Source organism: Hyperolius riggenbachi, chromosome 12, assembly GCF_040937935.1.
Source record: "Hyperolius riggenbachi isolate aHypRig1 chromosome 12, aHypRig1.pri, whole genome shotgun sequence".
Lineage (NCBI taxonomy): Eukaryota > Metazoa > Chordata > Amphibia > Anura > Hyperoliidae > Hyperolius > Hyperolius riggenbachi.
Genome location: NC_090657.1, coordinates 150,553,176 through 150,580,077, shown reverse-complemented (window position 1 = coordinate 150,580,077; position 26,902 = coordinate 150,553,176). Strand labels below are relative to the sequence as shown.

General features: G+C 42.8%; 1 protein-coding gene and 1 long non-coding RNA gene across 17 annotated transcripts in view; one reads left to right on the top strand and one right to left on the bottom strand.

The window, feature by feature from the left end:
• LOC137542096 (uncharacterized) overlaps positions 1–1,901 on the bottom strand; it is a 56,106-nt gene extending 54,205 nt beyond the window's left edge. For both annotated transcript variants that reach the window (XR_011025357.1, XR_011025358.1), the window contains exon 1: positions 1,798–1,901. This is a non-coding gene — a long non-coding RNA (uncharacterized lncRNA). The remainder of the gene's footprint in view (positions 1–1,797) is intronic.
• The window catches only part of ZNF385C (zinc finger protein 385C), a 526,232-nt gene that overhangs the window by 278,434 nt on the left and 220,896 nt on the right, over positions 1–26,902 (top strand). Inside the window, exon 1 of one of the 15 annotated variants that reach the window (XM_068263764.1) lies at positions 2,027–2,333. The exons of the other annotated variants lie outside the window; for them this stretch is intronic. Coding sequence (XP_068119865.1) covers positions 2,324–2,333 — 10 coding nt within the window. The 5' untranslated portion in view covers positions 2,027–2,323. Of the gene's footprint in view, positions 1–2,026; positions 2,334–26,902 lie in introns of those variants that run through there. 15 annotated transcript variants of the gene reach the window in all.

The following is a 26,902-nucleotide window of genomic DNA, read 5'->3' as shown; positions in this document are numbered from 1 at the left end:
GTAATTTATATGTATGAAATATATTTATGAAAATTGTAATACCAAAATGAATATTAAAAAAAAATATTCTCAATTACAATCAAGTAAAACATTATAGAAAAATGAATGTTTGATTTTGATGGCACGTTGCCAGCTGGGCTGTAAACAGAGTGGCATCCTGCATTACTGCTGTATTAAATAACTTACAAACATGATTGGAAGCAAGTCTGTTAGCTTAACAACCGATAATGAATCCCCATTGTTCACTACGGATGTATGTAATTATTACCACACAGCACTAAAACAATAATATTTCCAGGCTACAAAACATGCCAATCATACCAGCAGATGGAGCTCCTATAAAGAATCATTCTCTTATGACGTTTCATATTTTTCTGAATAAAAGTATCATACTTTAAAAGAAAATAACACAGCAATTATTTTTTGCTTAAAGTTTACATTTCCTGTAAAAGCTAAAATCATTTCCATGTGATCTCAGCATGCAATAAGCAACAGATCCATTCTAAGTCTAAACAATCATTTTAACAGTACAAAGGTAGTATCCACCCAAAGATTATAATACACAATAAAATAAATAATACTAATATTAATATATATATATTTATATATATATATATATATATATATATATATATATATATATATATATATATATATATATATATATTTTAATTCTCTTATACTTACAATGCTAAATATTTCTGGTATTGTTTTAATTTATAATGATGTCCATAATTATTATTCAGCACTGTACATAACATAAAGTGGTGCAGATGATAAACTTAAAACAAACAATCACAGACATAATACTAGCTGGAAATAGCAAACAATCAAAGACATAATACTGGCTGGAAAGAGCGTACTGACCAAGAGAACTGACAATCCAGTATGCTATATAATGATGCTATACAATCCTAAGCCTTAGACCATAAATGATACCTTTTTGCTCAGAAGCTGGATCTGACAATAGTTGAGCCGAGTCTGTGATTTCTGAAGAGGAAAGATCAGGGTGCTGTTGAGCAGATAGCAGCACCATAGCATTCAGTAGACCCCTTTTGTGTTAGATCCTGCAGCTGCCGATGTAATGACAGGACACGGCGGGACAGCAATACACCGTAATTACTACTACTGAAACACTAGCAAAACATAAAGAACTGTGGGAGGAAAATACTGAATATTTATTTTTTTGCCTCACATTTGATTTCTTAGAACCAACCTCTTTCTCTAGCAGATAGAGTACTAGAATCAGCTGTCAAGCACATGGAAATATTTAAAGTCTTCTAACAATTTAAGAAATCATTGCAAGTAACATAAAATAAAATAGGAAGCATTGAAGCAAAGCGTTACAGTGTGGGTCATGTTTCTGAGCAGATAGGGTAGCTGGAGACAGATTCCGTCCTCCAGGAAGACTGGCAAAGTCTAGGATATGTAAAATATTTCAAAGCTAATCTATACAGGGCATTTTCCTGAAGGATGATGATCAGATAAAGCAGGAGCTTTCCCAATTGATACTGAAAAGCTACGCTTACTGGGATAATTGGATCCTATCAGACTTCAAACAGCCTTTGCTTGGAACACACTTTGTTCACTTCTCCTTCCTTTTAACTCTCTGCTGGCTCAGTGGTCTCTGCACAAAGTGGGTGCTTTGTGCTACACAAAAGGGAGAGAGGAAGACAACACAATAACACCACAGAAGTCAGAAGCAACAAGACAGATCCGTCATCAAGCACTGCCTGATCTGAAGAGCTGACAGTGGGCAGAAGTGGGCACTATTCTTATCAGCTGTGGCTGTCTCACCTTTGCGTCATTGCTTGTCAGTCTTCCTTAAGTCCACAGAACAGTGGTTACCCAGCTGCTGAAGTGTGCCAGGGATATGTGCAGGGGAGAATTGGCATGCCCTCAATGTGAGAGGACAGAAGAAGTACACCCTGACTTCTCACTCTCTCTCTCTCTCTGCACCCCCACCCCCCTCAGACCTCCCATCCGATTTGTATGGTAATACAGTATCTTTTGGTTTGCAGAGCTCTCAGCTGGGAGAGGCTACACTGGGTAATTTCTCCATCTGTGCTCGGTGATTGGGTTAAAGCGAGGGCCAGTAGCTGTGGAGAGAGAGTGCCGCTTGTTTACCTCCTCCGGGCAGAGATCAGTGGAGCATTAAGCTTTTAATTGAAGTATAAGTGTATCATTTGGGAAGGTGAACGAATTGGAGGCCAGTCACCCTCTATCAGGGGCAGCCAGAAGGATCTGTGTTGCGAATGCAGCCGCTCGGCAAAATCTGATAGCGATTTCGGGGGTAAAGACACAACAGCAAGACGTATCAAGAATGCTTTTGGGTAAGTGGAACGCAACTTTGGGTTTTTTTTTTGTTTGGCGATCATTGTCGTTGTGTAAATGAGCGTTATCCTGTTTCTGCCACCAAGGTGATGTCTTGAGCTGTATGCGCTCATTGCCGGTGTGGAGATTGGGAGGGTTGGAAAAATGGATGGCTAGTAGAATACAATGCTGTAAATACTGGTAAGACTCAGCGTCCAGGGAAGCTGACAGCTAATTTTTTTTCTTTATGTGACCAATATGTACCCTCAGTTTTCAAGGTTATTAGTAATACCAACAGTAGGCACTTACAGTGTTGTACCATATGTGACCTTGGTACAGCTTGGGATAATGCGTTGAATCTGTGATTTGGCCAGGAAAGGGGAATCAGAAAGACAATTTCACAGTGTCTGGATTTGAGACAGTAGGTTTAACGACCTTTGAGGGAAAACTGGTTTGATGGCGCTGCAGTAGTATGGGGGATCTCAACGTGCACCCCAAGGTGTCCCCCGAATGGGTAGTGCAATTTGTTCCACTTGCACATTTAGTAGATGATAATGCTTATTTACTACATTGATAGCTTATCTGCTTTTTCATTATTTCTATATGAATGCAGATTTCTGTGCGGCTCTGCAAAGGGGCATCTCTGGCATTACAGGACAGAACGTTGATAAGGTGAAAGGTTCATGCTTGAATATTCAGAGTGTTCAGTCTACAACGGGAGTATGCCATTTCTGTATTAAAGTGCCGTATGCTACAAACATTTAAACAATGTGTTTCTCTCTATAACTGTCCTTGATGTCTTTCTAAAGGAAACCTTTAAAAATCGAAGAGTCTGACTCTTGCGTTGAGAAAATGTTGCCACCAGTCATTTGCTTCTTGGTGTAGAATGTGGTTTCAGTATATCTACGACTCTTTTATTGTCATTGTTATTGCTGTGGTTTGTTTTATTTTTGATTACTGCTTCATCACAATCTGTTCTTTTAGGTTCCCAAGAATTTTTGGCCACATTGCATCTACATGAAAGGACACAGCTACTTGTCAAGGGCATAGAAAGGATAGGAGAGCCTTACTCTCACCATTTTATTATGGTGGTGGTGTTGTTGGTGGGGACTTGGGAGATTAGAGGTAGGGTGTTATGGCAACCGCAAGCTTTACACAGTGGTCCTTGTGTAGGGAAGCAAAATATATGCATTTTTCTACATTCCTGTTAGATAACCTTCAGTTGGAAGGTCATTGGATTTATCAGCATACCTGGTGGCCATACAACAGACTTCCAAACTGCTCCAGAATTGTTTAACATACCTGGCATATCCTTGTCTTTCTTATGTCAATTTATGATATGTCTGAATTAAGGACTCTAGTCAGTATGACCAAATGCTGTCTAAGGATGGCTTTTCAAAGTTGGTGTTCCTTGGTCCAGAGCATTAAACTTCATAATGCTGTATTTTGTCTCATAAACTACTGGTACTTATATGATTTTTGCAATTTTATATGTCACGCTGCACAAACCGCTTATGCACAGGAGTTTTCGTATATCGCAGAACGCAAACATGGGCAGGATACATTGCATTAAGATTGAAAATTGGATAAGGATTAGATAAGGGGGGACATATATATGTGTATATATATGTGTGTGTGTATTATGTATGTATGTATGTATCTATCTGTCTGTCTATCTGTCTGTCTGTATGTATACTCTGTGCTTACTTAACATTGTAGTGGAGACAAGCCAGTCTGGGTTGAGATGGTTTTAGATTACAGCAGATACAATAACAAAGTAAAATTGCTCATTGGTTATTACTTTTTTGCGCTATTACATAAATCTGTATGTGTCTCAATGTGGGCTTTTAGAAGACACTGATGTCGATCCTTTTCTTCAAACATTTACACATATACAAGTCTTATCATTTGACCATTCCATTGAAGGGCAGACATAGAGGACAATTAATTACTGCAGCCAACAAGGTGTTTATCATCAAACAGTTCTCTCTCCAACACATTGGCCATGACAAGTGCCTGCCTCTCCCCCTTTTTTATTCTTACAGGGCAAGCAAAACAATCTGATTGGCTTCTAAAACAATACAGACAAAAAACAATACAGACACTTCCTCTTCAAAACCCTTTAATAAACTAAGTTGACTGATTTTAGATCTCACAGTTTACTGATGATGATTTTGCTGCAGATTTGAAGTTCTCCTCTTGCTAGTTACCTATGCATGTAGTGATGTTGTGACCAAGACTCAGATCTTTGTCCTTTCCATGTACACTTGTCAGCTGATTTTGACAAGAGGATGCCAGCTTTGTTTTGACCGTCACATATTTATTCTAATGATGGATAAACCTTGTGATAACACATAGGAAAAAAAGTGCTGTGGTGTTTGTATTGGATGCTTTGACAAAAGAGAAGATGGTATGTCTCCAACAACATAAGTCCGCAATAAAGCCCAAAATGGTTGTTGTAGCTCTTTAAAGACCTTAATTGTAATAGACCTGCTTAGTATACTTGCTTATTCAGTAGGACAGTGGAAGAGCAGATTTGAAGTGCTGAGAACAGTAAAGCCTAGGGGGCCTGGTGTGGGTGTGTGTGTGTGTGGGGGGGGGGGGGGGGAATTGAAGGTCAGTAGTGTGGACAAGGTCCAGTATGAATGATTGCCAAGGCAAATGAGTCCGCGCTTATGTCTATGGAGTGCAGAGGTGGGTATTTATTTATTGTATTTATAAAGCGCCAACATATTACGCAGCGCTGGACATTAGTTTAGGTTACAGACAATATTTTGGGGTGACATACAGCAAAATGACAATACAGGAATACAAGAAAGAACCAGATCACGCAGCACAGTAGGAGTACAAGGTAATGCTTAGTCAGTCACTGGAGGGGAGCATGGAGATTAGGCAAGTTAGGTTCACTCAGATGCATAGCATGGGTTCACAGTAATGGAGGTGCATGATCAGGTAGGACACAAAAGGAGGAGGACCCTGCCCAAAGGCTTACAATCTAGAGGGAGAGGTAAGGACATGAACGGTAGGGGACCAGAGTACAGCTGTGTTTTTAGAGCACTTGTGAGGGGTAGTAGGCCAAAGTGAAAAGGTGAGTTTTGGGGGCTTTCTTGAAGATGTTGAAGGAGGGGGCTGCCCTAATGGGTGGAGGTAGGGAGTTCCATAGTGTTGGAGCAGCTCTTGAGAAGTTCTGGAGGCGTGCATGGGACTGGGTGATGCGGGGGGGCGGTTAGGCGAAGTTCATTGGAAGAGCGGAGTGAGCGGCTAGGTGTGTACCTCTGAGTAAGATCGGAAATGTAGGTTGGACAGGTTTTGTGGACAGATTTGCAGGTCAGACACAGTATCTTGAATCTGATTCTGGACTGGATAGGAAGCCAGTGGAGGGATTCAAGGAGGGCATCCGCCGTGGTGGAGCGATGGGAGCAGTGGATAATTCTGGCTGCCGCATTCATGATGGACTGCAGTGGGGCTGTTCGGTTCATAAGGAGACCAGACAGCAGGGCATTGCTGTAGTCAAGGCGGGAAATTATGAGGGCATGGATGAGGAGTTTGATGGTGGCAGAGGTCAGGAAAGGGCAAATCTTACAGATGTTGCGAAGGTGGAAGTTGCAGGACTTTGTGAGGTTTTGGATGTGGGAGTGAAGGAGAGTGCGGAGTCCAGGGTGACACCCAGACAGCGGGTTTGAGAGGTAGGGTGAATGGTAGTGTGGTTAACAGTGACCTGCACATCTGGGAGGTTCAGGGATGGCCAGGGTGGGAAGATCATAAATTCCGTTTCGTCTAGATTTAGTTTCAGGAACCTAGCGGACATCCAGGAGGAGATGGCTGATAGGCAGGAGGAGACCTTGTCCATGGTAGTGGTGGATATGTCAGGGGTGTGGAGGTAGATCTGGGTGTCATCTGCATACAGATGATAGTTAAAACCCATGGAGGAGATAACCTTGCCAATGGAGGATGTGTATAGGGTGAACAGTAGGGGGCCAAGGACCGAACCTTGGGGGACTCCCACCGAGAGGTGGTTGGGGGTGGACGAGGACTCATTTAAGGCGGTCGTGAAGGAGCGGTTGGAGAGGTAAGATGAAAGCCAGGACAGGGCGAGATTGTGAATGCCCATGGACTGGAGGGACTGGAGGAGTAGGGGGTGATCTACTGTGTCAAAAGCTGCTGAATAGTCGAGGAGGAGAATGGAGTATTTACCTTCAGCTTTAGCTAAGGCAAGGTCATTGACCACTTTGGTGAGAGCAGTTTCGGTTGAGTGGGCAGGCCGAAATCCAGATTGCAGTGGGTCTAGCAGTGAGTTGGCACTGAGGTACTGGGTCAGGCGTTTCTGAACCAGACGCTCAAGGAGTTTTGAGGCAAAGGGGAGGAGGGAGATAGGAACGGTAGTTGGAGGGTAGCGAGGGGTCGAGGGAGGGTTTCTTGAGCAGGGGTAGTACAGTGGCCTGCTTGAAGTCTGAGGGGAAGGTGCCTGTGGATAAGGAGAGGTTGAACAGGGTAGTGAGGACTGGGGCCAATTCCGTGAAGTGAGGCTGGAGTAAATCAGAAGGGATGGGGTCAAGGGGGGAGGTAGTGGTATGGGAAGTCTGCAGTAGGTGGATGACTTCCTCTGTGGTAGTAGGAGTGAAGGATGTGAGGGGAGGATAGGGTGGAGGAGGAGCTGGTTGGAAAGGGGGTGGAAGGTGAAGATTGGAGATTGGATATTTCCTGGCGGATGGAGACAATTTTGTTGGTGAAGTGGGTGGCTAAATCTGTGGCAGAGAGGGAGGAAACGGAGGGTGGGGGGGAGGGGGGGGTTGAGCAGGGAGTTGAAAGTGGCAAAAACACGCCGGGGGTTGGAAGCTTGTGCTCCGATGAGCTTGGTAAAGTATTCGTGCTTCGCATGAGCAAGGGCAGTGTGGAACTGCAGTAGGTTGGTCTTGTACTGTAGGAAATCCTGGTTAAGTCTAGTTTTCCACTATTTCCGTTCAGTGGCGTTTTCCTCTGGAGGTTGCGAGTATGGGTAGTGCGCCAGGGCTGAGGGTTAGGGGGTCAGTTGTGGCGAAATATTGGTGGAGCAACTTTCTCTAAGGCTGATGAGAGAGTTTGGCGATACTGAGCTGCAGCAAGATTAGGACAGGTTAGGGTGGGGAGAGTGGAGGAAAGGGCATGGAGGGGGTCAGCAAGGACGCTAGGGTTGAGCTTGCATAGGTCTCGCTGCCATTGACCAGGTGGGTGGGCGGGTAGTTTGGAGGAGCCTTCCGTGAGGAAAGCAAAAAGTGCATGTCTCTGGGGGAATAACATAATCAGGATATGTTTTCTAATTTTCCTGATAAAAAATCACCCCAAAATCACTTGTCTGCCTTAATCTTAGACATTAACCAGTAGCCAATCGCTAGTGGTTTAAAACATCCCATTTGTCTCTCTTAATCAACTAACCAATGGGCATTTTAAAACATCAATAGCCACTAACATGGACACGCGCGCTGCACGTACCCGTCGAGACTCAGAGATCCACAATTAGTGAAACGGAACAAGTGTTCCCTGGGCATCAAAGTGCCTGTCAGGAAAGATCATGGCCTCAATGAGAAGCAGATGATCTTTCTTGTAACAACACTGTTCAAAGCACACAGACTAGTGTGTATGGACATCTAGTAAAAAAAATACATAACAATACACATTTTACACCTTATACATTAAATAAAAATTAACTAATCCCTCCTTTTTTCCTTCCCTGCTCCCCATAGTTGCCATAAAAAAAAAAAGTGACAGCATTAAAAAAAAATTGCATAGTTACGTTAGAGACTCATCTTATTTTACTGTGTATGTCATGAGGGTATATCACTGTTATTTGTGCAAATAAAGGCTTGTAATTATTGATTGGGTACAAAAAAATCAAAACAGAAAAAATACAAAAGGAAAAGACACCAAAAGCCTAATATAGTGTAGTACGTACTGGATTAGGGTGGACACTGTAGGTAAGTAAAATGATACTAACAAACCAGGGTTACCTTCTAGGCAACCACTGTAAATGCAGGTGGGGAGATTAAGACCTGTCCCCACTCAGGATTAAGAAGTCGCTCTCTGTAGATCGGAAAGAAGGGGGTATAACACCCCATCCACCAGGGGGGGGGGACACAAGTCTCGTAGGGAATGAACAGAGGCGCCAACAGGATAAAATATACTAAAAGTTTTAAAATATACTATGGAGGCAGTGGTGGACTTACCTCCCTAAAGCAGACATGAAACTATCAATTTTCAAAAAAACATAGATTTATTGACATACTCCAAAGAAAGTGGTGTATTTTACAGTCATATGTCATATCCACAGAGATCAGAGGTGCTAGGCGTGGTTATGACATATGACTGTAAAATACTCCGTTGTTTATTGCCTGATGAAGCAGGACTATACCTGCGAAACGCGTTGCAGCACTTTCTTTGGAGTATGTCAATAAATCTATTTTTTTTAAAACTGACAGTTTCATGTCTGCTTTGGGGAGGTAAGTCCAGCACTGCCTCTATAGCATATTTTACAATTTTTTGTATATATTATCCTGTTGGCGCCTCTGTTCATTCCCTACAAAACAGAAAAGATACACCTTCATTTCAAAATAATATATTGTCACCATACACGATACTAGGGATATAATTTAAATATTAGTACACTAGAGAGTACAATAACAACTCGGCACTCAGACTCTAGAAAAGGGGTATGCAACTCCCCATAAGTGAATAATAACTGGGACAAATGGGCAAATGTGTGGGTTTTATTTACAGTAGCATTGTTTATTTTAAAACTATAGGGGATGGAATTGGAGAAATAGTGTATTTTTCCCATGTTTACTCTTTAAAATTAATAGAAAATAAAGTCATTACTGAAAACAAATACCATTACAAAAAAAGCCTAATTTGTGGCAAAAAACAAGGTATAGATCATTTCGGTCTGATAAGTAATGATAGTGTTATTGACGAATGAAAGGGAGGAGCGCTGATAGGTGAAAATTGCTCTTTTCTAGGTAAAAACCCCTTTGTGGTTAAGTGGTTAAACACTACTTTTTTAAATCATACCATAGTAATTTTTTTATTAAAGGGAACCTAAACTGAGAGAGATATGGATGTTTTCTTTTAAACAATACCAGTTGCCTGACTTTCCTGCTGATCAATTTGCTGCAGTACTATCTAACTCTCACACCTGAAACAAGCATGCCGTTAATCCAGTCTGACTTCTGTCAGAGCACCTGATCTGCATCCTTGTTGAGGGGCTGTTGCTAAAAGTATTAAGAGACACAGGATCAGCAGGAGAGTCAGGAAACTGGTATTATTTTAAAAGGAAAAATCCTTATCCTTCTCAGTTTAAGTTTCCTTTAAGCAGTCCACATTTTTTGTGCATTGCACATCTGTACTTTTCATATTAACCATTTGCCGACATCCTATCGTATTAAAACGTCATGCTTACCGCTATTAACGGCAACATGACGTTTTAATACGTCGCGCATTCCCGCCGCTGCTACCGCCGTGTGCACGCCGCTGCCGCCGCCATTACCGTCGGGATCCCCTGCTGGGTGATTAGGGAAGAAGACCGAATGGTCCTCTACCCAATCGCAGTGCCTGGAGTGAATGGACGTGACCGCGAACAGCGGCTACGTCCATTCACATAAACAGGAAATGTAACAGTTTAATAAAGTGTAAAAAAAAAAGTGAACACGTCCTATGAATGTTCACTAGCGCCATCTTGTGGCCAAAAAGTATATTACACCTACAAAATACATACATTTTCAAGTATATACACATCATTAATAAAATTACACTTCCAACCCTCCCCCCCCCAAAAAAACACTTGTAAAAAAAAAATCAGCTTAAAAAAAATAAATAAATAGTTGCCTTAGGGACTCTCCTTGTTTTATTCTATATTTTATGGGGGAAAATTAATTTTAATTTATTACATAGGGGCTTGTAATTATGGCCAGAACAAACAGAAAAATAACCACTTATATTTCAAAATAATATACTGTCGCCATACATTGTGATAGGGACATAATTTAAACGGTTTAATTATCGGGACCACTGGGCAAATAAAACGTGTTTGTTTTATCCACAGGAGAATGTTTAATTTTAAAACTATAATGGCTGAACACTGAGAAATAATGATTTTTTTCTTTTTTTTCTGTTTTTCTCATTAAAATGCATTTAGAATAAAAAAAATTCTTAGCAAAATGTACTATCCACAGAAAGCCTAATTGGTGGCGAAAAAACGAGGTATAGATCATTTTCTTGTGATAAGTAGTAATAAAGTTATTAGGGAATAAAAGGGAGGAGCGCTGACAACTGAAAATTGCTCTGGTCCGTTAGGCTAAAAAGCCTTGGGGGTGAACTGGTTAAATATATTAAAAGTTCCTACCTGAAAACATCCAGTAGCTCCTTATTAACAGCAGAGTTGGAGGTCCCTCCCCAGCACAGGGCATGCCACCTGACCACGCCCATCTCTTTCTACTGCAGCACTACAGTTCTGTAGTTGGCATCTAAGTGTGTAATGAAGCATTTAAACTTACGTTGTCCCAGCACATTTATAAACCACATGTGTACCTATGACCACCTTGCACTGAATACAATAAGGCTGGGTTTGCAATAGCAAGAAAAATGTTCCACTGAGCAGAATAGATCAGCAGGCATGTGAACAGATCCTATGCAAATCAGTCCATTTGTAACAGATCCATTTGCTCCATTCTGATGAGCGGAACACAAGGTTGTGCAGTCTGCGATAATTCCAGATGTGGATACAGATCACCAACAAGGTGGATGCCGACAGAATCAATGGAAGCCTATGAGAGGATTGCAATTAGTCTATTGCGATCCAGTGAAAACCCCATATGCATCTGGCTCCGATCTGTATACTGATCCTTCTCCTCTGCAGTGGACCAAGCAGTGGTGCAGCAGCAGTGGTGGAACCAGTGGCAGGTGACACAAGCGGGTGGCAGCAGCAGACTGGTTGCACAACAGAAGGTAATGTGAACTACATGTGTGGATATGCAACGAATTGCACTGGACCATAGTGTATCCTGAGCGGACACTGTGAATACACCATTGTGCTTCCGATACAGTGAGAACCCAGCCGTAGAAGCAATTACTTACTGATCTTTTATTTGTCTTATTTAGATGTGACAAATAACCAGAATACAAATGTCTGGTCACTTAAAAATAAAAGCGCCCATTTACTTTGTAGTGAGTATACTGTATTTTACGTGCGCTAACCCACGGCTCCTTCATTGCATATGGAAACGAGCTCTGAGGCAGTTCTGAAAACAAAAAGAGGTTAAACACCGTACTAGCAATGTGTACCTAATAAAGTGTATAAAGTATGTGTTTAAAGCCTGTTAGAATGATTGGATGCCCAGCAGCGACGTCGCTAGGGCCTTTGATCCAGGGCACCACCCACGAGCCTGTTGCCATGGTGCCACGGATCACACTAAGCGGCAGGAGGGGGCACTGGGCGTAGCGGAGGGGGCGGGGCATAGCATAGTTAAAAACTCACCTTCCGATCTCCGCAGGCACAGCTTCCATCTTCTTCTAACTTCCTCCCCCGGCGGCCGTCACCTTGGTTACAGCGCCCCTGTGATGACATCACAGGGGCGCTGTTACCAATGCGAGGGATGCCGGGGGAGGAAGTCGGAAGGAAATGGCAGCTGCCTGCGGAGATCGGAAGGTGAGTTTTTATCTACGCTATGCCCCCGCCTGCTTCCTCGGGGGGGAACCTTTCTATCTAACCTACACCAGGGGCATCTATCTATCTAACCTATAGGGGGGGGCACTTACCTATCTAACCTATACTGGGGACATCTATCTATCTAACCTACACTGGGGGAACCTACCTATCTAACCTACACTGGGGGAACCTACCTATCGAACCTAAACTGGGGGAACCTACCTATCTAACCTATACTGGGGGAACCTACCTGTCTAACCTATACTGGGGGGACCTACCTATCTAACCTACACTGAGGGCACCTACCTATCTAACCTACACTGGGGGTACCTACCTATCTAACCTATACTGGGGGAACCTACCTATCTAACCTATACTGGGGAGTCTACCTATCAAACCTATACTGGGAGCACCTATCTATCTTACCTACACTGGATTCACCTACCTATCTAACCTACACTGCGGGCACCTACCTATCTAAACTATACTGGGGGAACATACCTATCTAAACTATACTGGGGGCATCTACCTATCTAACCTATTCTGGGGGCATCTACCTATCTAACCTATACTGGGGGCATCTACCTATCTAACCTATACTGGGCGAACCTACCTATCTAACCTATACTGGGCGAACCTACCTATCTAACCTATACTGGGGGCACCTACCTATCTAACCTATACTGGGGGAACATACCTATCTAACTTATACTGGAGGCACCTACCTATTTACAGCCAAGCAAAGCCCCAGGGCCCCAGCCCAGCAAAGCACAGCCACCAGCAAAGCAAACCCCCCAGCCTAGCAAAGCCTCTTGGTCCCAGCCCAGCAAAGCCCCCAGCCCAGCAAAGCCCCCAAAATGCCCCAGCAAATTGCCCAGCCCAGCAAAGCCCCCAGCAAGTCACCTAGCAAAGCTAGGCCAGCTCAATATAACTGCCAGCCAAGCTGGCACAGCATCACCATCAGCCAGGCTGGCACAGCATCCCGGCCAGCAATGCCAGCACAGCATCACCACCAGCTAGGCCAGCACAGCATAGCATAGCATAACCACCAGCCAGGCAGCCCAGCATAACCGCCAGTACAGCACACAGGCCACCCAGCAAAAGACAAGACAGAATCCAGGTAGGTGGCTTATTTATGTGAAATACTGCCTATTGAATATATGTAAGTTCCGCCACTGCTATGTTCATGTACATTTGGCCCCACCCATGACCACACCCACTTTCTGTGGCATGGCCACGCCCATTTTTTTGCTGCGGCGCGCAGGGGTGCCCCTGATCTCCCAGGAACCTAGAAACGCCCCTGATGCCCAGCATTTCTGTCCATGTTTGCAGGCTTTTATGTGATTATTTAGCATCAGCTGGGACCTGGATGCTGCATGGTTGGAAGCCCTGCCTAAATATGCTCTTGTGCACCCAAACATCACCATGAACAGAGATTCCATAAGAGACGGGTTTTCAACCACAGCATTTAGATGTCTGGAGATCGTCCATGTGATCTTAAACTAAACCGTATGGAAGAGAAATGGAAAACTTAGAAGGATAATGCTTAGTATGCACAATACATTGAACAACGTCAGATTGTACTGTTATCAGGCAAGGAAAGAAAGCTACAGTAAGTCTGCAGAGTGCACCAACTCGCCAAAACTGGATAGGAAGGGGAACAGCAAATCACAGCCAAGTCTGATGAATCCAGTTTTGGTGTGCGCATTTCCACCATATCATAACCTTCATATTCTTTACCGCAGTGCAGCCTGACACTGTTTAACGCATTGTGCATGGTTAGATGCTTTTCTACTCACCACACTGGTAGAGGAGCTTTCCGAAATACCATAGCCTTTGTCAGTCTGGTGATTCTCTTCTATGCTTTTTAATTAACAATTCATCCCTGTACACAGAAATCCTGTCCATTCAATGTAATTTGGAGTTTACGCTATTCCAGGTGAAATCTAGAGTCTGTTGTGTGTGAGAATCCCAGGAGGTCAGCGGTAGAGAAATATCCAAACTAGCTTACCTGGCCCCAACAGTCAAGCCGTTAGAGATGGTGGATGAGATGCTAAAAATTCTTTTTTTTTTTTTCTTTTTCAGGCTCAGTCATGCCACCAGGCTATTTCCTGATTAATTTAAGGCACTCGCCTTAGATTCAGGTATCACTTGCATCATTGCCTGAAGATTAGATTGAATTTTTCAGCTTAATTTACTCTTCTATCTATATAATACCTTTAATAAATCTATTCAATTTTTTATACCCCCCACCTCCTTCCATACCGCAAACACACTAGAACAGACATACCTTTACATAGCAACCATACCATAACAGGCCATGCCAAGCGCTATCATCATCGACAAATATACTTTACACCCTACCTTACTATTTTAAACATTTTCCAAAGAGAGAGCATCCCGCATATTACCCCATGTTCCTCTAAAAGATCCCTCAACAGTTGATAAAGCCACTGTGGGAGCATTGGTGGCTCTATCATATACAGATTCCATTTCTCTAAACCAGTCACTAATATGGGGGTTCCCCCCGCCCTTCCAATGTTTTGCAAATATTTTTTTTTTAGATAGATAGAGCCAATCTCCTTTAGGAAATCGCTTTCCCCATTTTCTTTCGAATCTGTTATGCTAAATATTACACTGATTATGGAGATGTTAAAACAGCTATCTGCCACCCTTTTACTAAATTTAATAAAATGTTCCCACAAGGTGCAAATCGCTGGACAAAGCCACCACATATGCAGCTCCGATCCCCCTAACCGCCCGCACCTCCAGCATGGAACGCTCGACAGTGGACCGAACTTTCCCACTCGTTTGGGGGTCAAATACCATCTTGTGATTATTCTATATTGCATCCATTGGATATCCGGATCAGGGATATTCCACACTGCAGCCCATATTCTAGGCCATTGTTCGGTCAAGGAAGTTTTCATAATATGCTCCCATTTTTTACAATATGAGGGAAGTTCACATTGATCATTAGATTGTAAATAGTCATACAACAAGGACAGTATTTTGGGGGGTCTTTTATTCAAAAACAAAAGTTTTTCAAAAATATTTAATTCCATCTTGAAAGGCCCACTTTTATTTATATAATTCCGTAATTGAATAAGGCCCCAGGGTACGTTTCTTTCTACTGTTTCCAGGATCCCCTTTATCCCCGCTTCCCTGTTACCCAAAACATGGATTAAGCGGGTATCCAAGCTCAATCCACTCCCGGTGAACCAAGAGGCCGAGGATGCGGGCGGGAAGTCTGGGATATTTCTCAAAGATGTCAAAGGAGACAGGCCATCTTTTAATTGCCATCTTTTCATGAGCCCCATCAAGACACCTAAGGTTGGTTTTATCAGGGGATGGGTTGATGCCACCCATAACCCCCGCACACTTACCCATTGCCAAGAGAATAATATCTCAAAATTTAGTTCCTCTTTCTCTATGTTTACCCAAGTTTTTTCCCCTGAGGATGTAGAATGCTCTCCCTTCCAATCCGTTATCCTTACCAAATGTATACTTTTATAGTAAACCAGTATGTCAGGTGCCGCCAACCCGCCCCCCAACTTACTTCTACAAATTGTCTTATAATTTATTCTACGTGGGGTCCTTGCCCAAATAAAATCTTGGAATAGTCTATTCCATTCCTTAAACCATGTGCTGGGAAGGGCAATCGGTATACACTGCATACAAAATAAAATTTTTGGCAAAATAAACATTTTAAGTATTGCAATGCGCCCCAAAGGGTTAAAATAAGGTCTATCCCATCCCTTAAGCTTCTTTTTACTTTCCACTATTAATTTTTAAGAGTTTAGGTCAAATAAGTTGTTAATTTCACCACTCAAATCAACCCCCAAGTATCTTATTACCTTCTTCCAAGAGTAGCAGTTATAATCTTGTATTCTTATTCTAGTGATACGGGTGCATCCCAGGTCAAGGATCAGGCACTTTTCTCTGTTTACCTTAAAATTTGAGCAACTTCCATAGCTATTAAATAATTCCTCACATCTCTTTAAAGATATTACTGGATCTCTAAGCACCAGCAGGAGATCATCCGCATATGCCAATGTTTTAATTTCAACATCACCCACTATCATACCATTAATAGTTGGATCGTCTTGGATAGCTCGGATCAGCGGTTCAAGGCACAGATTAAAAAGTCCGGGCGACAAGGGGCAACCCTGGCGCACTCCGTTCGATAATTTAAAGGGACCCGAAATAGAGGAATTGACTATTAATTGAGCACTCAAATTGTTATACAGCAATCTAATTCTTTCAATAAAAACTGGTCCAAAGCCAAACTTCCTTAAACAATTGAATATAAAAGCATAAGAAATCCGGTCAAAAGCTTTCTCAGCATCAACGGCTACCAGAATTGACTACTTTCTTCCTTTCTTACTATCGTGAATCACATTGATAGCGGTATATATGTTTTCATGAATATGCCTCTTTTTCCTAAATCCGATCTGTTGGTTTCCCAACAATTACTCCACTGCCTCTTCCAGCCTTGCTGCAAGAATACCTGAATATAGTTTTACATCCGTATTTATCAAAGAGATAGGTCTAAAGCTCCCCGGGTGCTGCAAATTCTTACCCTCTTTTGGGATAAGGCAAATAAGAGCCCTATTAGTAATATCAGAAAATGCAGCATTTTATAAAAGAGAGGAGCCAATTCCTTCACAAAAACGCCATAAAATTCTGGTCCAAAACCGTCTGCGCCCGGACTTTTTCCTCTCTTGGCCCTATCGACCGCTGCCACAAACTCGACCTCTCTAATTTTTCCATCCAATAGTTGTTTCAAATCATGTTTAATTGTGGGAAGCTCAACCAAGTCCAAAAAAGGACTGGAGATGCTAAAAATTCTATACTACATGCACATTTAATGCAAATTGTATGCAGCTTGGAATTGGACCAGTTAGATAAGCTTCTTGATGACTCTGATTGGCTCAGTTCCAAGAAGCGTATATGACATTTACATACAAGCTAGTGTTTGCATCTCATTAACCAGCTCTACATACAATGGTGAAAATCACATTTTCTTAGTTCTGTTGCATGATGTGAAAATCAAATGAATCTCTTGCCTTGTGTCTGTAACTATATGCACTGCATTGCTGCCACACGATTGGCTGCCTGGATAGTTGCATTCATAAATAGGCATACACATGTAATAAATTCATCAAGAGATATAGAATAATAGGTGGAGGAACTCCTAAACAGACAACAGACAGAGAGCCAGTGGTGCGACAGGTCAGACTCAGGACAACTGATTATGTATATATTAGAATATTATTTAGGGTTTGAAACATTTAGCCTCTGTGGAACCAAGTGGGTAACTTCCATCTAATGGATTAAAAGTATCAATTTTGAATTTTACCCACAATCTGTATTTATATAGGAATGTGAAAAACCGCTAAGTGGGGTTTTTAAGGGGAATACTAAATAATTAAACCTTAAAGGACCACTATTGCGAAAATTATACAATTTTAAATACATGGAAACATAAATAAAAAGTGAATTTCTCCCAGAGTAAAATTTGCTATAAATTACTTTTCTCCTATGTTGTCCCTTACAGTAGGTAGTAGAAATTTGACAGAACTGACTTTGGACTAACCCATCTCCTCATGGGGGATTCTCAGGGTTGTCTTGATATTCAGAAGCACTTAGTGAATGGCAGTTGCTCCATCCATCTGCCAGAATAGTGTGCAAACAGGTAGAAGGGGCGGCCTGCATCTTTATATGGATCTATACCAGGAAGTGCTTTTGTAAACAATAAATTAAATTCTGAGAATCCCCCATGAAGAGATGGACTAGCCCAGTGCTGGGCAAAGTACGGCCAGCAGGCAGGGGTGCTGCTTCTCCACCCCTCCGACAAGCGGCCAGATTCTCCTCCTTTCCCCCTCCCTCCGTGAAAAGTTGCCAATGGGCAGCGGGGGATTTGAAACTCACTTTGCCCCCCGATGTCCCTTGTCGCGTCTCAATGGCAACAGGGTGTCACATGATGTGACTTCAGGACGGGCTAGTGTGTAATACGCTGGCACATCCTGACGTCACGTCATGTGATGCCCTGTTGCCATGGAGATGCGCTGCGGGACATCGGTGAGTGAGGTGAGTTTCAAAACCCCCGCTGCCCGCTCGCAACTTGTCATGGGGGGTTGGAAATTTTAGGCATGTGGTTCGCGGTCCACACAGTGCGGCCCGGGCCATGTAAAGTTTGCTAGGCCTGGACTAGTCAAAAACCTGTCAGTTCTGTCAGATTTCTACTAACTACTGTATGGGACAGCAAAAACAGGAGAAAAGTAATTTACAGCTCATTTTACTCTGGGAGAAACCTACTTCTTATTTGTAAGTGTGATTACTTGATCTACTTACGAATCAAGATACCTGCTCAGGGATTTGTTCAGTGACTGGAGCCCAGAGACCTCTGTATATTCATGGTGTGAACTCCAGTCACTGTTTTGGTGTACTGCATCTAACATTAGATTATACTAGCTGACCCGCGGCGTAGCATACGACGCATAAGAGGGTAGAGGGCAGGAAGGGGGTATTGGGCACAGCGGCGGGGAGGGGGGTTGGACCCCCCTCAACTGGGTCCCCCATGTGTGCTCTACCTCCAACTTAAGCTCAGCAGGAATCCCCCCCTTCCTGACCTGGGTCCCCCATGTGCACTTCCCCTCCAGCTTAAGCTCAGCAGGAACCCCCCCCCCCTCACCTGGGTCCCCCATGTGCGCTCCCCCTCCTGCTTAAGCACAGTAGCAGCCGCCACTATTAGTAAGAGGCAGCGGGCGGGGATGACTCACCTCTTCCGTGTTCCATCGTGCGTTCCACTGTTGTCACTTCCTGTAATGCCGCACAGTGTATTGGTGTAATTTGTCTTTTTAAAACAGAAGGAAATCTGCAATAATTCAGCTATAAGTGAACATTTGTGGTTATCCACAATGCACTGCTACCAAATATGCAAATCACCCCTTTTCCCCCTTGGTAAGCCAAGCAAGCATCCAGAGCTGCTGGTGTATAGCAAGCATATAGCTTTAAATTTTACACAGTCATATCAAACCCACATGTAGACAGCCTGTTTCAGACTTTTGGTCCTCATCAGTACATGGCAGGGATTGATACGGCTGTATGAGATAGGGCTTGGACCAGTACAACAGAGTAACCAAGCAACTTAGGGTGACCTAAACTACTAAGAATGTATAGGAGGATAAAAGAGACCAAAAAGCCCTCCTACTAAAAAAAAGCAAAGCTTGGTGTAATTTTCCTTCTTAAAACAGAAGCAAATCTGCAATAATTCAGTTATAAGTGAACATTTGTGGTTGCCCACAATGCACTGCTACTGAATATGCAAATTATCCCTCTTTGCCCTTGGTTTGATATGACACTACGTCTTCTTCTTGCTTGGACCAGCCCCTTCTTCTTGCTTGGACCGGCCCTGGGGGCAGGGTGCTACTTCTTCTTCTTGCTTGAGAGTTGAGGCACTTACTCTATTATATATATAGATACTCTGGTTAATGATTCGAGATTTACACCTTGTGCACATTGAATATACCCAGCGCAACCTTACTGCCTATAGGTATGTCATTTATGTCTTGGTAATTTCAATATATCTCTGACTCAGAGACAAAAATAATCCATTTTGGCTGTACAGTAGTTCAAAACAGGCTTAGCAGCTAAAATCACTGGAGCATCAGATCGGTAAGCGCCATCTGCTGTTAGTCCGCTGCTAGTCCGCTGCTTAGTGGAATGGCGACCGCATAGAGCCTCATCGTGCGCACAGTCTACATGAAATTTACATGCAAGCTAGAATTATTTCCATGTCATTAACCAGCTCTTCATACAATCGTGATAATCCAATTTTCTCTATTCTGTTGCATGAACCAAATTAATCTCTTAACTTGTATCTGTGTAACTATATGCACTGCATTGCTGCCACATGGTTGGCTGACTGGATGATTCTATTAATAAACAGACATACAGGTGTAATGAGTACATCGAAAAGTATAGACTAATAGGTGAAGGAACTCCTAAACAGACAAAACACAACAAAGAGCCAGTGGTGGATTATATATTAGAATAGGTGGATTTATATATTAGAATATTATTTAGGGCAAGCACAAGGAAGCGCATGGAGGGGGGGAGGGGTTAGGCATAAAGGAGATGGTTAGGGTTTCGCATGGGGGGGGGATACTTTACGATTGATATTAGCACAGTAAGGCCCAGTGCACACCGGGCCGATCCGGCGGCCGAATCCGCCTGAAAATCCGCGTGGCTAATGTATCTCTATGGGCTGGTGCACACCGGTGGTTTAAAGTTTTTACCAAGCCGCAAACGTGCCTCTTGCTGCACGTTTGCGGTTTGCTTAAAAGCTCAAACCGCCGCTGTGCACCAGCCCGTAGAGATACATTAGCCACGCGGATGCTGATGCGGATGCGGCCCGTGAACACCCGGCGGATCGCATCAAGATCCGCCCGGTGTGCACTGGGACTAAACTCACTCATCCGCACCCAAAACCGCTAGAGTTTTGTGGATCTGCTAGTGGTTTTGGTGTGCACTAGGCCTAATATAGTAGAACATTAGTACAATTACCAATATTCTACTAGTGACTATGTTGGGCGCCCAAGTTTCTGGATGCCATTTTTGCATGAATCCACTTACAGACCCTGGTTGTCACCAACACAACTGTAGGGGAGAGTAACCATTTCCCCTCTCGGGACCACAAGGTCTCCTCAGGATTAATAGTGATTGTGATGGGTAATTTCCCTTGTTGTTTTCACAATTATGATTCTGATTGTAATTACTATTGCATGGATAATCTTGATCTTGAAATGTTCTCAGCTTACCCTAAACTACATTCAAAGGAATTCACTATACTTGTGGGCATGAGAAAACATATTTTAGCCTATGGGCATGAGAAAACAGATTTTCCCACAAATTCATTGAAGTCTATGTGCTTGAGAAAACCTTTTCCTACAAATGCATTGAAGTCTGTGGGCATGACAAAACGTATCTTTGCACAAATGCATTAAAGTCTATGGGCATGAGAAAACATATTTTTGCAAATGAGAGGACACATTTTTGCACAAATGCATTTAAGTATTTAGGTACGTATATTCATGCCATAACCATTGGCCAAAACTGCCAATAACGACTGTTTATGTGTGTGAAGTGGTCACTGATCAATCTTGCTGGGGCATCAGGCATTGATAAGGATCCATCCTGTTGGATCCTTAATGACCTCTGATGCCCGATCACCTCTGTGCAAGTGCACTTTGGTTCGTAAACACTCATGCACTTTTATAATTATCTTCCTAAAATCTGTGATCCTATTTCAGAAATCTGATGCAGATCAGAAATTCAATACATCAATAATGTAATCAATATTAATTCTCTAGGATATATTTGCTTATAATCAGGATTTTGAGAACAAAAGTAAAATGTACTAGAATATATTGCATAGAAATAATATTGCTTATACCACCGACAAGGTTTCATACTCTTGAGATACAGTATACCATCAATAATGTCTAATACTGATGTAATGGTTTTTGAGATAGATTTGAAATGTATTATGTCAGTTAGCAGTGCCAGTATATACATATGTATTGTTTTTGTTTGTAGGCACTTGTATAGATCTGAAGAAGCGGGCTGAGACCCATGAAACGCGTTGTCCTTTTAATTGTGCTGAATAAAGCATTTAACCTTTTTACATTTACCCTGTGGTTTGGGTACTTCCATCTGGAGTGGTAAATGACACCTCCTTCCCCTTATTATTTTTTGTTTCATTGCATTACCTATTTTTGGGCGCCTCCACCCCCCAGTACTATGCTATATTAACCACTTTGTCCTCCTTGACGTATAAAAACGTCAAGGAGGACAGGCGCGCTCCCGCGGCAGATCGCGCGCGTGCACGCGCACTCCCGGCCGCGGAGTCGGTAGCCACGGAATCAATTTATCGGGCTATGGAGCCCGATCATTGATTCCTCTCCCCCGCTGAAAAAGCGACAGCTTCTCTCGGAAGCTTCGCTCTTTCTGAAGCTGTGTCTCTCTAAGCGTACATTGTACGCTTAGAGTGACGTCATGTAAAAAAAAATCGAGATTGCCATCTTGTGGCCAAAAAGTAAAACTACAAGAAAATCCTCAAAAACATTACAATACACCAATATTTCCCCAAATTAAACACTTTTATATCCCACCCTCCCAAAAATGCCCACATAAAATGTTTAATAAAAAAAAACAAAAAAAAACATTACTATAAAAAAAAAAAACATAAATATTTACCTAAGGGTCTAAACTTTTTAAATATCTATGTAAAGATGAAATATTTCTCTCTATTTTTTTTTTTTATAAGCTTGTAAATAGTGATGTATGCAAAACGGAAAAAATGCTCTTTTATTTCCAAATAAAATATTGTCGCGATACATTGTGATAGGGACATAATTTAAATGGTGAAATAACCGTGACAAATGGGCAATAACAATACGTGGGTTTTAATTATGGAGGCATGTATTATTTTAAAACTATAATGGCCGAAAACTGACAAATAATGAATTTTTTCATTTTTTTTCTTATTCTTCCTGTTAAAATGCATTTACAGTAAAGTGGCTCTTAGCAAAATGTACCCCCCAAAGAAAGCCGAATTGGTGGCGGAAAAAACAAGATATAGATCAGTTCATTGTGATAAGTAGTGATAAAGTTATAGGCTAATGAATGGGAGGTGAACATTGCTCGGATGCATAAGCTGAAAACGACTGAGATGTTAAGTGGTTAAACACACACCCTCCCCCTTCAGGCCAATAGAAGCCACTCCGTCATGCGCTGATCTCCCACCATAGCAACAGAACACCTCGCTATCCTCAAGGCTAGGGATGTGTGTGTTCAGAATTGTTTTCAGATGCCTCCTGCCCTGAGACAATCATTACATGCATTTTCGCATACATTTTTGAACTGTGGCAAAATGCTTCAGATTGTTCCAAGTGTGACCCCTGGTGGTCTGTGTGCAGGGCCGGATTTAGGGCAAGGCCAACTAGGCCATGGCCTAGGGCACCACAGGAGCAAGGGCACCAAAGCAGCAGGCTAAACTGGTGCAAGCTTGCAAATGCTGCAATGCAGGGAAATCGGGCGAGCACCTGACCGCAGTACTCTGCTGCTAGCCGCCTGTGCAGCAGCCACCTTGCTCTCTGTGCACGTTTGCATTGTGGCCGGCGCCTATGGACTTGAGCATTGGAGATGGAAAGTAAAAAGAAAGCTTCTGCACTGGAGACGAGTGGAGAAATGAGTGACACTGATGTCTGCTGAAGGCAAGCTGGCTACCTATATTGAAGGGGGGTAGGAAAAGGAGGGATTAAGGGAGTCATCTGGCTGCCTATACTCGAGGGAAGGGGTGGGGTCATCTTACTACCTATACCAAAGGGGGACGGCTGGTGACAGTGGCCTTGAGCAATAAAGAGTACAAATCCGGACCTGTCTGTGTGCATGATTAGCGTGGATGGTCCATGTTTGCGTGCATTTGTATAGTGTGTGTGTGTGTGTATGTGCGATACATATAGTGTGTGTGTGTGTGTGTGTGTGTGTGTGTGTGTGTGTGTGTGTTTTAATTTCAGGCAATATGGGAATGACTGTATTATAATAATCATTTATTTTTTTAAATGACTGAAATGTTTATGTGCATACAGAGAGCTGAATGCTGTGTTTACGCCCAGTCTTGTTTGCATACATACAAAGACCTGGCGCGTTGGTCTTTTGAGTCTTGCAGATGTTGATACTTTGGTGTGACGCCCAATATAAATAAATGGTGGATAATTAGGGGTCTGCTGAGCCGACACACTGTTTATTGCACGTTTGTATAATAGGCAGCCAGCAGAGGTGACACTTGTGTTATACCATAAGCAATTCAGAAGCATTTTCTCTGCTCCATCATCTAAAGCGTGGAGTGATTATGAAGAGCGGCCGCTCAGCAGAATGTAAAGCATTACAACAGGTGGGGGACAGAACGGGCAGGTGTTGCTGTGGATTTGAATACTGTAAATGATCAGCCGCGCTCATTTTAAGTAAAATATGTCCCTTTGATAGCTCTAATTTATTCTTTTGTAATTATCTCTAAGTAACAGTGAACCACATGCTATACAGTGAGACCATAAATCCCATGTATATTAAATTAGAGGTTGAAAAATCTCCATTGTCGCTATTAGCATTAGCAGCAGTGCCCCATGATGTTAATATTTAGAAAATTAATTGAAGAATGTGTTTGGAGCTGGAAATGTGCAGCACGAGAAGAAAGATGAAATCAGCCTTGCAGTGGTTGGCCGGCCTATGATTTGATAGGTCTGAGGAGGAGCTCTGAATGGTACTCGCAAACATGAACTGACTTGCGCGAGTGCCCGTTCTTCCAGATACAGATCAGTGTATCCCATCTTGGCGAGGGGCAGAACCATGCATCTGTGAAGCCATGTCCTTTGCCATAAGGATTTTAGTGCTGGTGTTGAAAGAGTCAGAGCCAGCTCATACATAAGAGAACACTGTATGGACTGTCTTTACTGAATTCATTCATGCTCTAGATGATGGTCAATAGGGAGTGAGGAAAAAACACACACACATAGACAATGGGAGCCCAATAGCGCAATATGTCACTATTCTTGGGATGTAAATTGGATGAAATATACTCACAAAGGTAGGTTGCAATGAGGGGCAACCAACCACATAGAGCAGATGGAAAACACAAACCTGTCTCCACTTAGGCAATCCAGTTTTGGCCGGATGAAAGATGGTCACACTTAAATTGGCCCTGCAGATGACAAGAGCCACTATCCAAGATTTTTCTTGTACTGTCACTTTGAGCCTTAACTTGAACTGAGCCTGTGGTCTTCCTTTTCTTCAATATGTTCCTAACTGTGGAAACAGACAGCTGAAATCTCTGAGACACCTTTCTGTATCCTTCCCGTAAACCATGATGGTGAACAATCATTGTCTTCAAGTCATTTGAGAGTTGTTTTGAGACCCCCATGATGCTACTCTTCAGAGAAAATTAAAAGAGAAGGGAAACTTACATTTGACCCCCTTAAATACTCTGTCATAATTGGATTCACCTGTGTATGTAGGTCAGGGGTCACTGAGCTTACCAAGCCAATTTGAGTTCCACTAATTAGTTCTAAAGGTTTTGAAATCAATAAAATGACAGTGCATAAATGTATGCACCTGCCTAATTTTATTTTAACAATTATTGCGTACTTTCTGTAAATACAATAAACTTCATTACTGTAACATATGCGGCTGCGGGCACGCAGGGTGTCTCCGCAGCCGCTTCGTTTCCCTATTCAGAGTCTTTTTCCGTTTCCTCGGCGTCTAACACGCCGAGGACGGACTTGTCATTTGCACATAAGGTTTCTGTATCATGCGGCCGCACGCGTAGTCGTGACCTTTATGCTGGGAGGAGGCTCGTCAGCTGACCCGCTGGTTGACTGACGTCAGAGCGGACGTTCGCCACTCAGGATTGGCTGATTGGAGTGGGCGCGGCTTGGAGGTGTACTCTGCTTCTTAAGCCGTCGCTGCTCACTCGCAACTCGTCTGCGGTTGCAAATACTTATGTGCTAGCGCTCAGACCTTAGACTAGTATCCGGTGTGCTTTGATCTGGGAGGAAACCAGGGATTTCACACAAGACTAGGAGATTGTTTACTGTATATTATTGATATTCTGTGTATGACTCTGGCTAACCTCTGACTCTGCTAATTGCTACTCGTCTTTGTACTTCTACCCATCTCATCTAGTTGCCGAATCCCTGACTGATTACCTACTACTCTTTTGCCTTCTGACTCTGTACTGTATCTGCCTCTCGGTTGCCTGTCTGACGCTCCGACTCACCAGTGGGCCCTCAACACTGGTTAGGTGTTCTATAAGTACCCACCAGCTCCTCTGGTGAGGTCTCGCTAAACTTATTGTTACTGTGTTCTATAAGTACCCACCAGCTCCTCTGGTGAGGTCTCGCTAAACTTATTGTTACTGTGTTCTACTAGTACCCACCAGCTCCTCTGGTGAGGTCTTGCAAACTTATTGTTGCTGAGTTCTTATAGTGCCTACCAGCTCCTCTGGTAAGGCCCAGTCTATTGTTGCACCAAGCACTACACATGCCTTGTATCTTGCCAGCTATACGTGTATTATTGGTGATACTGCAGATCACTACATAATCAGGTATAGCGTCTGTATTATTGGTGATTCTGCAGATCACACATAATCAGACGTCTGTGTTGCTACACCGATCGTTACAATTTCACTTCTCAAATATCACTGTGTGTGTCTCCTATATGATATATTTAACTGACATTTTTTATCGCAACAACCAACGATTTATACAGGAAAATCATGACAATTAACAAGGTTGCCCAAACTTTCGCATCCCACTGTAACTGATATGCCCATTGCAGTGTTGACAACTGTGCATAAAATGGCCTCCTTTATTACCTCATTAGTGGGGGAAAAAAAACCCAGTTTAAAAGTTTTAACTTCCCAGAAGCGATTGGCATAGAGCTGGTTTAAGTAGGTTGGAGACATTTCAGTGAGAGCACTATAATGTCGGGATTCCAAGGGGTGCACATCAAACATTGAAGGGTTAAACTAAGGCTGTTCAAGAAAAAAAAAAATCACTAGCACCCCTCTGCCACCGCTCCTGCTTTCAGGTGTCTACACATTTCTCCATTCATCCAAAATTATTCAGGATTTTGAATAGGTTGGCAATCCCAGTCCTTACTCTTTACTGGTTAAAGGTAAACCAGCACCCATCTCAGGCCCCTTTCACACTGGGACGTTGCATTACCCTTTTTTACCGCAGGGTAACGCAACACAAATGAAAGTCTCTGGGGCCTTTCATACCGAGACAGTGCGACGCAATGCAACGGAAGTGGCTTTTCTGCCGCCGGCCGACTCGAGGGAAACAGCATGTT